The sequence below is a fragment of the Solenopsis invicta genome, chromosome 5, assembly GCF_016802725.1.
Source record: "Solenopsis invicta isolate M01_SB chromosome 5, UNIL_Sinv_3.0, whole genome shotgun sequence".
In the NCBI taxonomy this organism is placed as follows: Eukaryota; Metazoa; Arthropoda; class Insecta; order Hymenoptera; family Formicidae; genus Solenopsis; species Solenopsis invicta.
In genome coordinates, this window is record NC_052668.1 from 8593749 (window position 1) to 8607239 (window position 13491).

At 36.0% G+C, this 13491-nt stretch overlaps 1 protein-coding gene across 9 annotated transcripts in view; it reads left to right on the top strand.

Annotated features, from left to right (window-relative positions):
* LOC105198947 (monocarboxylate transporter 10) overlaps nucleotides 1–13491 on the top strand; it is a 429682-nt gene that overhangs the window by 376673 nt on the left and 39518 nt on the right. For all 9 annotated transcript variants that reach the window (XM_039449911.1, XM_039449913.1, XM_039449916.1 and 6 more), the window contains one exon: nucleotides 1252–1398. In XM_039449911.1, the coding sequence (XP_039305845.1) occupies nucleotides 1252–1398 (147 nt within the window). The remainder of the gene's footprint in view (nucleotides 1–1251; nucleotides 1399–13491) is intronic.

The window sequence follows — 13491 nt, forward strand, 5'->3', positions numbered from 1 at the left end:
TAACTCAATGTCATTAATTTTGACAACGCTATCAAAATTTCCTAAAATTTCCAGTTTTGATCCGTTAATACCGTAAAAAGATTGACTCGCAACAATCGGACGAACATGAATAGGAACGAAATTATTTCTGATCAAACTTATCGGTGACTTTGAATCAATTATTGCAACAAGTGAATATTTACAATTATCATCCGAATTGTCCACAATTTGATACGAAAGAGGTACCAGATAAGGAACCATTGTTGGAGTGGTCTGGATCACATTCGTCGTATTTTCCACCCTCAGTTACAATTTAGGACAGTCTCGTATCCGATGCTCCAGGCTGCCACATTTGAAACAGGAATCCTTTTCGCACTTCGACTCCTGTTGGCAATCTTTAGAAAGATGCCCCAAGCGCTCCGCAATTGCAACAGCGAACAAAGTTACCATGCGTCGCGAAACTCCTCTCCGCGCGGCGATTTTGATGACGTCGCAGGTCGTTGCTCCTTCAAGGATCGTTCTGGATAACTCTTCGACTCGCAATCCACAGACAGTTTTCGAAAGGCGTCCAGCAAGTCAATGTAAAACGCATCATCCATGCTTGACTACGCATGCGAGTATCCAGTATTCCGTCAATTAAATAATCAATGAGTTCTTATGAGAGCAAAAATCAATCTCTTTCCTCCTTTTTCTCTAAATCTTAATAATGAACAATTTTTTTAAAACTTTAGTATTATAATGTAAAATGTTGACGTTACATTATATTCAAATTATGTTATTCAAATTACATTTCGGCTTTATATTAAACAGAAATGTTTATAACAGAAAAAAAACGAAATTCGTTACATAGTGTAGTCCAACAAACTTAACGCATGCTGATGATTATTCACTGACACGTTTGCGTCTTCATACATGAATATTTGAATTTTCTCTTTGCAATGTATCGAGTAATGTAATCAATTAGTTTTTTAACGACAAGCTTGCAATGGTCGAAATATCCTACTGATCCAATTTTTGTTAGTTATGAAAAACGTTCTATTTCTTATAAGGATGGAACATCTAAAATAAAATAATATGCAAAATTTGCTTATATTGTTGGAAGCAGCTTGTTGACTTTTTTGTTATATTTTATTATAATTTGTAATATTTCTACAATATTGTGATATTAATATAATAATGCTGACATATTACATATTATTTGTGTTATGTTACAATTTTAAATAAATAATTGCGTATATATCACCTATATACCATATATAATGTTGTTATCAGGTACCTATAATCTGCCCTTCTTCCTGGCCGGTATTCCCCCGATAGTGGGAGCGTTAACAATGTTCCTAATAAGGTGCGTTAAAGAAAAGGACGATGAAAGTTTACATGACTCAGAGAATCTCCCCAGTAAAACGGATTGCCAGAATGGTCGGTAAAACAAGGTATTTGTATATAATTAATTTTAATAATAATATTATATAATATTATATGAATTCTATGGTGTAATTGATACTGCATGGAGAGAATTTAGTAGACACAGAAATATAATATAACACGTACAGTCGGTCAATAAAATGATTGCAATAAGTTGCAACATTTTCTTTTTTCGATGATTTTTGGAATACGGAATGCTGTAACACTTTTTTTTGATAATTTTTGGAACGCATAAAAATTTTGGCAATTTGCGAACCATCATCTCTGGATGCATATAATAAAGTGGTTAAGACAATTATCAAAATGATGCGGTAATGAATCATACAAGGTGAAATAAAGAAATGTTTCTTTTCCGTAAAAAATTCTCAAGATATGCTCTGAATATTATAAGATAAATAATAGTAAATATAATAGAGTAAGCCATTTTTTAATCAATTTATAATCTAAATACTAAATGAATGATTTATTATATAGTATGTGCATGCATATATATATATATGTATATATATATATGTTACGGGCAAAGTCTGCATGGTGTGCAGTGTCGACATTGCCCGGGCAAAGTCAGCTTTGCACAACGGAACTGGGCAAAGTTGTTTAAAATGCTTTATTAGCGGACATTGCCCGATTTGATGTGGGCAAAGTCAACACTGCCCATCCAGCGGTGGCAATGTCAGCAACTGTTATTTCATTGCTGACTTTGCCCGGTTTCAAGTGGGCAATGTCGACATTGTCAAATCTCTGTGGGCTAAGCTGCGCTAGATGAACGGAATTAATACCTGCAAGTTTCTTAATTTTTGAGGGTTAATATTTATGTAATAAAATAACAATTTTAACAATATTTATTAGACAATATATCAGTAGAGTACATTAACAGTATTAGATTATATATAACAGAGTATATATTAAAATACATATATTTATTAAAATATAAATCCAAAACTCAGTTATAGTTTTCTTTTAAAATAAAGTAAACACTTATTGATTTATTTAGAATATTGCAAACACAAAAAAATTAACCCTTATTGATTTAATTAGAATATTGCAAACATAAGAACATTAACTCATTGTTGAAACTATATATGATTTTTGAATCATATACCGATTTAGATAATTATTTATTTTGACATGGCAATGAGTTGTGACATTTTGAATTACATAAAATGTTTGCTTTTCTACACTTACAACGGTTTGTTGTGCATTTAATTTTGCAGCTACATTTAATATAGCCCTGAGATCCAAACGCTGATTGATCAGCATTGATACTACGTAGTGACATTTCACACTGTGGTACATCTGTTGAAGATAGAAACATTTCGTTACAAATACCGAACTGATTTCGAGAATAAAGAGAAGATAAAATGCCACTCTTGGTGCCGATTTTGTACAATCCATCTTCTGTCACTTCTAATATGACTCCTATAATATTTTTCGGATCACCTTTATTACGATCAACACTTGGTAGTGGAATGGTTACAGATGTACCAACTTCAGCAGATGGAAATTTTTTCTCGCTCATGCGCAACATTCTTTTAGCTTGTTCCTGAATACCGTCTATCGCTTTGTTTTTGTTAGAAATGAGATCGCGTTTGACTGTGCAATTATGACATAAAACGTTAGAGTTCTCTGTTGGTAACTCACAGCAAAAATTATGAACAGGCACCTTGCATTCTGTGCAGTGATATATGTCGCCATCTCCTTTCTCACAAATAGAACATATTAGAACAACCGACGCAGAATTTACATTTTCAAAAAAATCAATGTTTTCGCGAACTTCTTCAGTAATAGGTGTATTATTGGTAGTCTCAGATGATCCGTTGTCATGTATTTCAGTTGAATCAATTATGCGTTCTAATTCTTCTTCTGTTACTATATCATTTATTACGGACAATGGTAAATGAGATGATCGAAGACCAACGTGAGCCTTTCTACCAAACATTGCCTCATATGGTGTTTGTTTGATTGCAGAATGCCAACTGGTATTCTTTTTCCATTGACAGAAACGTAATCCTTGAGACCATTTAGTCAAATTGTTTTCCTCCATCCAGGCAATAAGTATGTCTTGTACATCTCGGTTTGCACGTTCAACACTACCCTGACTCTCAGAATGTCTCGGTTTACCGTGCACTATTTTAAGATCAGGCCACATACTTTTTAATTCTTCGATAACGCTATTACAAAACTCTCTTCCATTGTCTGATTGTAAGACGGATGGACAACCAATAATGCAAAATATGTCTACAAGATTATAAGCGACCTCTACAGCAGTCTTGGTCTTTAGCGGGCGAAGACACACAAATTTAGTTAAGTGTTCTTGATAATTTAAAATAAATTTATATTCTCCGTCCTTGCTCGTTTGCATGTCGATTAGGTCTACTTGTGCTCGGTGATTAATTTCTTTAAATATCAAAGGCTTTACTACAACACCTTTTTTGAGATGGGTTTTCTTTTTTTTACAGATGAGACAAAGCTCAAGATAGATATGAATCACTTCTCTTGTTATATTTACGTACTTTGTTTTAATATTGTTTTCCAACTTATGTTTTCCACCATGTCCAGTTTCCAGATGTGCCATATGAATAATGTCAAAAACTTGTTCGTTATGTACGTAATACTTAATCTTCTTCTCATGTTCCAACACAGGCTGAATAAGTTTCTTAGACTCACCTAGAGATGTAAAATTAATCAGATTCTCTATGACAATTATTCAATATGATAATTATGGTACGATAAGATGGTAATTTATTGGTAATTTTGATAAAATTTATTGTGTCTGATAGCTTTATGCGCTAATAGTTTAGGTAGTAATCATTGTCCACACTAATCCATAAGTTTAACAAAATTCTTTTATGTTCTTATTAATTGTGCTCTAATTACTGTATATTACATGTAGCATGCTACATGTATGAATATACAGTATTAAAATATTTTCTGAGCAATATGAATTAGATAAAATGTTTTATTCGTTACAGTCTAAATATTCCTTTTAAGCTTCATATCAACCTATTTTATTTCTGAAATTTCTCGAAGTAATTATTTAGAAATAATTTTTCCATAGTTTATCAAGTAAGTTACCGTCAAATTGAGTCATCTTCATTTCTGTATGAAAACATTTCTAGATTCTTAGACATCTCTAGACTCACCTACTGATAATACATCGTATCTTTTTAGGCGTCTATAATCAGTGTATGTTTTTTTATTTCTGATTTTTGCTTCTTCTACTGCACAAATTAAATTTTCGTATGCGTCTGAATTTTCTATTAAAAACGAATTTATACTTAATTTTAAAGATTTCAATTTTTCGTTAAATTTTTCACGCATTTTATCTGCAGCCGTGTTTGTAGTCGAGTTTGTATCCGTGTTTGTATCCGAGTTTGTATCACACATTATCTGCAAATAGCAAATACAATTTCATTCAAAACTTTAAAGACAAGGTACAATTTCATGCAAAATATTCGATAATCTTTCGCTGTCATGAGCTGTGTATTAGTGTAAACGAATAACATAATAATTTACAAATTAATAAATTATTTTGCGCTCAGTGCCTACCATAGCCTCCTGCATCAACTCCGTGATCTGTAACGTGCAGACTGTGTGGTGCGGTGGCGTTACGATCGTCTTAAGCGCCCCTACGCTGGAAAGTGGCTCACGCGCTCCAAGCACGAAACAAAAAAATGTTTAACGCTGTTCTACAAACGAGCTCATTGAGCCGACCAAGCATTTTATGTTTTTATACTTAAAAAATTATTGGCGCATATTAAAATTTTGCGTTCTTTCAAATCTTGTGCCTTATGCTAGAGCGTATGTTGCGTACCGTATCTCAACGCCTCCGGTGTTATGTTCCTGTGACTCTTCAAAGGTTTGAATGAAATTGTATTTGCTATTTGCAGATAATGTGTGATACAAACTCGGATACAAACACGGATACAAACTCGACTACAAACACGGCTGCAGATAAAATGCGTGAAAAATTTAACGAAAAATTGAAATCTTTAAAATTAAGTATAAATTCGTTTTTAATAGAAAATTCAGACGCATACGAAAATTTAATTTGTGCAGTAGAAGAAGCAAAAATCAGAAATAAAAAAACATACACTGATTATAGACGCCTAAAAAGATACGATGTATTATCAGTAGGTGAGTCTAGAGATGTCTAAGAATCTAGAAATGTTTTCATACAGAAATGAAGATGACTCAATTTGACGGTAACTTACTTGATAAACTATGGAAAAATTATTTCTAAATAATTACTTCGAGAAATTTCAGAAATAAAATAGGTTGATATGAAGCTTAAAAGGAATATTTAGACTGTAACGAATAAAACATTTTATCTAATTCATATTGCTCAGAAAATATTTTAATACTGTATATTCATACATGTAGCATGCTACATGTAATATACAGTAATTAGAGCACAATTAATAAGAACATAAAAGAATTTTGTTAAACTTATGGATTAGTGTGGACAATGATTACTACCTAAACTATTAGCGCATAAAGCTATCAGACACAATAAATTTTATCAAAATTACCAATAAATTACCATCTTATCGTACCATAATTATCATATTGAATAATTGTCATAGAGAATCTGATTAATTTTACATCTCTAGGTGAGTCTAAGAAACTTATTCAGCCTGTGTTGGAACATGAGAAGAAGATTAAGTATTACGTACATAACGAACAAGTTTTTGACATTATTCATATGGCACATCTGGAAACTGGACATGGTGGAAAACATAAGTTGGAAAACAATATTAAAACAAAGTACGTAAATATAACAAGAGAAGTGATTCATATCTATCTTGAGCTTTGTCTCATCTGTAAAAAAAAGAAAACCCATCTCAAAAAAGGTGTTGTAGTAAAGCCTTTGATATTTAAAGAAATTAATCACCGAGCACAAGTAGACCTAATCGACATGCAAACGAGCAAGGACGGAGAATATAAATTTATTTTAAATTATCAAGAACACTTAACTAAATTTGTGTGTCTTCGCCCGCTAAAGACCAAGACTGCTGTAGAGGTCGCTTATAATCTTGTAGACATATTTTGCATTATTGGTTGTCCATCCGTCTTACAATCAGACAATGGAAGAGAGTTTTGTAATAGCGTTATCGAAGAATTAAAAAGTATGTGGCCTGATCTTAAAATAGTGCACGGTAAACCGAGACATTCTGAGAGTCAGGGTAGTGTTGAACGTGCAAACCGAGATGTACAAGACATACTTATTGCCTGGATGGAGGAAAACAATTTGACTAAATGGTCTCAAGGATTACGTTTCTGTCAATGGAAAAAGAATACCAGTTGGCATTCTGCAATCAAACAAACACCATATGAGGCAATGTTTGGTAGAAAGGCTCACGTTGGTCTTCGATCATCTCATTTACCATTGTCCGTAATAAATGATATAGTAACAGAAGAAGAATTAGAACGCATAATTGATTCAACTGAAATACATGACAACGGATCATCTGAGACTACCAATAATACACCTATTACTGAAGAAGTTCGCGAAAACATTGATTTTTTTGAAAATGTAAATTCTGCGTCGGTTGTTCTAATATGTTCTATTTGTGAGAAAGGAGATGGCGACATATATCACTGCACAGAATGCAAGGTGCCTGTTCATAATTTTTGCTGTGAGTTACCAACAGAGAACTCTAACGTTTTATGTCATAATTGCACAGTCAAACGCGATCTCATTTCTAACAAAAACAAAGCGATAGACGGTATTCAGGAACAAGCTAAAAGAATGTTGCGCATGAGCGAGAAAAAATTTCCATCTGCTGAAGTTGGTACATCTGTAACCATTCCACTACCAAGTGTTGATCGTAATAAAGGTGATCCGAAAAATATTATAGGAGTCATATTAGAAGTGACAGAAGATGGATTGTACAAAATCGGCACCAAGAGTGGCATTTTATCTTCTCTTTATTCTCGAAATCAGTTCGGTATTTGTAACGAAATGTTTCTATCTTCAACAGATGTACCACAGTGTGAAATGTCACTACGTAGTATCAATGCTGATCAATCAGCGTTTGGATCTCAGGGCTATATTAAATGTAGCTGCAAAATTAAATGCACAACAAACCGTTGTAAGTGTAGAAAAGCAAACATTTTATGTAATTCAAAATGTCACAACTCATTGCCATGTCAAAATAAATAATTATCTAAATCGGTATATGATTCAAAAATCATATATAGTTTCAACAATGAGTTAATGTTCTTATGTTTGCAATATTCTAATTAAATCAATAAGGGTTAATTTTTTTGTGTTTGCAATATTCTAAATAAATCAATAAGTGTTTACTTTATTTTAAAAGAAAACTATAACTGAGTTTTGGATTTATATTTTAATAAATATATGTATTTTAATATATACTCTGTTATATATAATCTAATACTGTTAATGTACTCTACTGATATATTGTCTAATAAATATTGTTAAAATTGTTATTTTATTACATAAATATTAACCCTCAAAAATTAAGAAACTTGCAGGTATTAATTCCGTTCATCTAGCGCAGCTTAGCCCACAGAGATTTGACAATGTCGACATTGCCCACTTGAAACCGGGCAAAGTCAGCAATGAAATAACAGTTGCTGACATTGCCACCGCTGGATGGGCAGTGTTGACTTTGCCCACATCAAATCGGGCAATGTCCGCTAATAAAGCATTTTAAACAACTTTGCCCAGTTCCGTTGTGCAAAGCTGACTTTGCCCGGGCAATGTCGACACTGCACACCATGCGGACTTTGCCCGTAACATATATATATAGTGTGTGTGTGTGTGTGTGTGAGTGCGAGTGCGAGTGCGAGTGCGAGTGCGAGTGCGAGTGCGAGTGCGAGTGCGAGTGCGAGTGTGTGTGTGTGTGTGCAGGATGTCCATGAACTAGGGAACCTACTGCTTTAAGAGCATAGAGAAGAAGGGACAAAAAAGTCTTATACCATTTTGCGATATTCGCTATAATTATCGAGTTATAAAATAAAACGTCTAAGCCAATGTGCGGTGCCATCGCGCCTAGCTCGTAGGCAACGGCGCGCGGCGGGAAAGGTGACAAATCATTGTCTGAATTAGCTTCGTGTAAATATAATGAAAATATCAAATGTGTTATTTTAGCTAAAGCTTCTTCTTACACATTTAATAAATAACATTGGTGTATGTGAAGGGATAAAAACACTAATTATTCTATCAAATGTTTAAATTGATGTCTTTTGACAACTTGGCAGTGTCAAAGGACTAACTTAAGCAAACGTAAAACGTATCGATAACATGAATTAAAAAATCGGGCGTAATTGAATTTGAAACGTTCACCATTTTTTATTCGCAGTTCTTCTAACTTTTTAGACCTAGTCTCACAGACCTTTGTTTTTAAATACTCCCAGTAAAAGAAGTCTAATAAGGTCAAATCTGGTGATCTCAATGGCTATTTTATTGTGCCTCTTCTACCAATCCATTGATCAGTACATTGATCAGAAACATTGTTGAGAATATTTTGAGCTTCCAGAAAAAAATGAGCCGAAGCCCCATCCTGCTGAAACATTGTACAAAGCTTTTCCAGCAATATCCTCAATAGCCGGTTTCTTAGCAAATTTCAGTAATTTTAAGAATTTATGTTTCCTTTAATAAAAAATGATCCTATAATACGGTTAAGTATTATTCCGGCTCAAACATTAATCTTCTGAGGATACTGCATGTAACTGTCTCTCATCTAATGCGGATTTTCATCTGCCCAATACCTCATATTCTGTCGATTTACAAAACCGTTTAATTCAAGTGTTGCTTCGTCAAAGAAGAGATTCAGTGAAGAAACTAATAACTGTCGTGACTCAGCAAGTCGTGTCATCATTGTGTCGCAAAATTCAACTCTTCTGTCATAATTGTCTTTGGATAGCTCCTAGTTTAAGAATCGCGTATTTAAATCCTGTCGTTTTCGCCAGCTTGGCTCACGACCGCGACGTGATATTTTATGTAGAAAAATCAAGGCTGGTCATTGCCCCGCATTTGTTGACAGCTTATTATATTCCATTTGCTTTCCCGAAAAATGCTGGCTCGAGCTCTTGTCTCTCCGGCATTCGTCAGAGTTTGCAAATAGCTTCAGAACCGTTCAGTATGATGTACCATTGTAAATTGAAAATTTGTAAAATTTGCACTGTTATTCGTCTAACCATTGAAGGGAGCTTTAGTAATCTCGCGACTTCGATCATCCCATTTCGACCGATTCAACTGTCCCAGATGGGTGCATTTCCCGCTGAGGACAACCGAAGCGACAATTCACGCTGAGGACGCATAGGAACGATTAAGTAAAACCAACGCGACATAGCAGTTCAAGCGCGTACCACGTCGGAACAGGCTCGCCTCTTATCTGCCACGTTTAATAAAGAGAATTCAATTCGAAATTGATTGTTACACTAATTATTAATCCGTTCCTTGGTTTCAGATTTTCCTGCAAATCCGCAATCGATCCACACTCAAACACCTGGACTAGATGTATTATATTTTGTAAGAATGATAGTGATGCTTTATCAAAATTCGGCGAACTGATCTTGCGCTAATATAATTTTCTTGAGCTGCTCTCAAGACCAATATATGGGGATTATCGTTCACTATTAGCAGAACATCTAAAGTTTTTTTGTCATTACTAGTATTTTTAGGTCTTCCAGATTTAGAAGCATCTTTAATTAAACCGGTTTTTTGAAAACGACCAACAGTTTCTTTCAACAGTTGTCTTTGAAATTGGATTACGGTCAGAATATGTGACATTGAATAAATCTGCCACTTCTCGATGGGACCTTATTCTATCGCCATATCAGTAGGATAGGAATACTGCGTTTGTTCCCGGGATCCCTGTGCGAATGAGAGTTGCATGTGAGGTACGTTCGTGGTGCTCGCCGTAAGTGGGTCGGAAGCGGTGTTGGAAAACGGTAAAGGAGGCTTTGAATAAACGTTTGTTCTGTTTCCCTGAGCGTGGGTGCGTGAGCCACGTTGAGGGGGAAAGCTCGGTGGGGAAAAGTCACTCGGCAGTGCGTGTCTCCCGGTGGGAGGTATGACGTTTCGTCTAGCTAGGTTTAGTCTTGCGCTATCACGTGCCGTAATCTCATAGACGTGCCGCATACTAAGCATTACAGACGATACGCGTTTCTTGTATCATTTGTTCGCTTTAGTACGCGATTTATTTACGTGCATTTGCTCTTGCTTGGGTGGATCCCGATAGCACACGGGACCGATAGCATATCACCACTCACAGTGGCCAATGCCTAGAGTTTTTCCGTTGGGTGGGTTAGATAAGTCAAGATGATTGGTTGATGGGCTATCGCACCGTGCACTATTGGATCCCGTTCCTTTTGCTTTTTGTCGTATGCGGTTTATCCTTTTTGGGGGGAGCCATTATCGTTGCCGTCCTCCTCTTCCCCAGGGGGGCCTTTATTCCTTCTTCTTTCTCTACCCCTCCGCTCCCTGGCCGCCTTTCCTTCTCCCTCTCCACCTTCTTCTTCTGCAACATGACTTGTTCACAAACGGAGGAGACCGCCTTCTATGAGCTTTCCCTGCGGACCATCTTTTAAACGATGGCCCGCAGGGAGAGATCCTCCCTTACTTCCTGCTTTAGGACTCCGCCCCTCCTACGCCAGACAGTGTTCCAGCGTGTGCTGCGCGAAGTCCAAGGGATTGCAATGGTGGCATTGCGCCATCGGCTCCTTTTGAATTCGGCACAGGTTCACCGAAGCAGCCATGTCCGGTGAGCACCTGCGTTATTCTAAACAATAGGCTGCCCCATGGGCGGCCCAGCCATTCTTCCAAGTGAGGAAAGACGGTCTCCAGAACGCGGGTATCAGCCGCCGGCGAGTTTGAGGCAAGATTGTTTCACCATACCTCAATTACTCCCCGATGAGCTCTCTCCCTCGTCAGTGCCATAGCCTTGGGGTTAACTGCGCCCCTCTGCAGGCGGACGTCTTTCACCCAAGTGTAAATTTCTGTCTGGACGTCCGCCATATATTCCGCTAGCTCTTCCTCTTCATTCTCTGAATAATCGTAATTGTCCAAAAAACTTGAGCTATATTTGGGCCATGTGGGGGTGTCTTTTTCCTCTCTTTTCTCTCTATGTAGGTATTTTATATGACTCCTAACCTCGTAGCACAAGTCGATACTTATGTGAATTTAATTTTTATTGTCACCCTTCGCGAGGAAACCATCTATGTGATTTTGGCAATAGGTTTTTGTTGCCGATTGTAACCTGTTATGTTTAGCACATCGTATGTTATTCCCTTTTTGGCAGGTTTTAATTCTCTATCTCTTATTGGTAATTGTGCACAATAGAAGACCCAGCTCCAATCATGTTGACATATGTTATACAGGCAAGGATACTAAACAACTTTTCTTTATAAACTAATTGGCGCTCTCGTCAGTTTTCAAGATATACTTAGATATGCTTATAGAGAAAGAAAAAACAGTTTTTTTTAATTATTTCAAAAAATATTCATTTTACAAAAATATGTGTCAAACAAAAAATAAAGCTCGTAATAAGTTCTACAAAAAAGGTTATATACATATTTTACCTAACTTCAACGCTTTAACATGATCGCTTTAACATGGTCATTTTAACATGAAGCGGTACCGATAGTAATGACCGCAGTGTTGTTATAATTGTTGTACGACAATGTGTATAAAAAAATTAAAGATGTTCATTAATACGTTTAATGAAGAAGTGCTATCATTGTTAGAAGAAGAGCATCCAAAAGTGCGAACGATCATGGATCAGATATATTATAAGGTAATCACCGTGATTTAACTTAGAATATTAGAACGGATTTTTATAAAACGGGCTGTAAAGATTCGACTCAAATAGCAGAGCGTCGATCAAGAGAATAATATGTAAAAAGTAAAATGAGTAAGGACTTAAATTACGATAATATCGATACCACGTATGATAATGATGCAAGTAACGAAACGGTAAGATCCATAGAAACTGGGGATTTGTACTGTGATGAGTTTTTGTTGACATTATTGCCTTATGATTTAGCCACAGTAAAAAAGCAGGATGAAATCTTGCGATGCATCACGTTCAAAAAGAGTATGAGAATGTATGGCCACGTGAGAAGTTATGGATACGGATGAAGTTAACCTGTAGTCTAAGAACGTTTATTTATCAACGTAAAACGCTGAGGACTCTGAAGAACATATAGCGCAAAAAAGTAGAGCGAAATTCTGACAAACTCAAGAGCATGGATTGTCTTAGATTTACTCTATCTGATGATTATACGTTTAGTATCCCTGTGGATAGCGAGGGTTCGACACTCTGGTTGTAAAAAAGAAGTAAAATAAGCGAGGCTAGTAGTGACGTCATTTCTGACAATGCAAGTAACAAAAATAGTTTCAGCGATACTGTCGATTGGGACTATTTAGAATATTTTGCGAGGTCAGCACCGTGCAATTTAGATAGATTCAAAAAGAAGGATACGCGATGGAACGTGGCGACGTATCACGTTTGCAGAGAGTATGGGATCGTATCGCGACGCAAGAAGTTGTGAATGAAGACTTCGATAACTTGTAGTTTTAGAGCGGATATCTATGAGGGTAGAGCTTAGAGAGCTCTGAAGAAAATTTGGCACAAAAAAGTCGAGTGGAATTCCGATGAAGATCGAGAAGACCTTGGATCGTATTAAATTTATTTTTCCTGAATCTTTACGTTTTACTGCATATTGCCTTCCAATTTGTGATTGTAAAGACAGTGAACTGAGTAAGAAAACAAATATTGATAATAGTGATATCACTTCTGACGATACGAATAGTTCTTCTACTTCTGATGCAAGTATTTGTACTTGTTATAATACAGTATGAGGGCTTTAGACTTTACTTAAACTTTATCCTGTATTGAAAAAGAGGACACGCGAGACGATATATTCCGCGATCGTTTGACCAGTACGCGTGAAACATCTTAGGAATACCGTGCGACAACGTGTCGTGAGAGTCGACGAGGGTAGTGGATCGAAAGAAGAATTGTTCTGATTCGAGATCGAGACAGCCTTTAAAAATTGCGTGTTGACGGGTGTAGTGGCAAATAGACGATGTCTCAATTCGCAACGATTTCT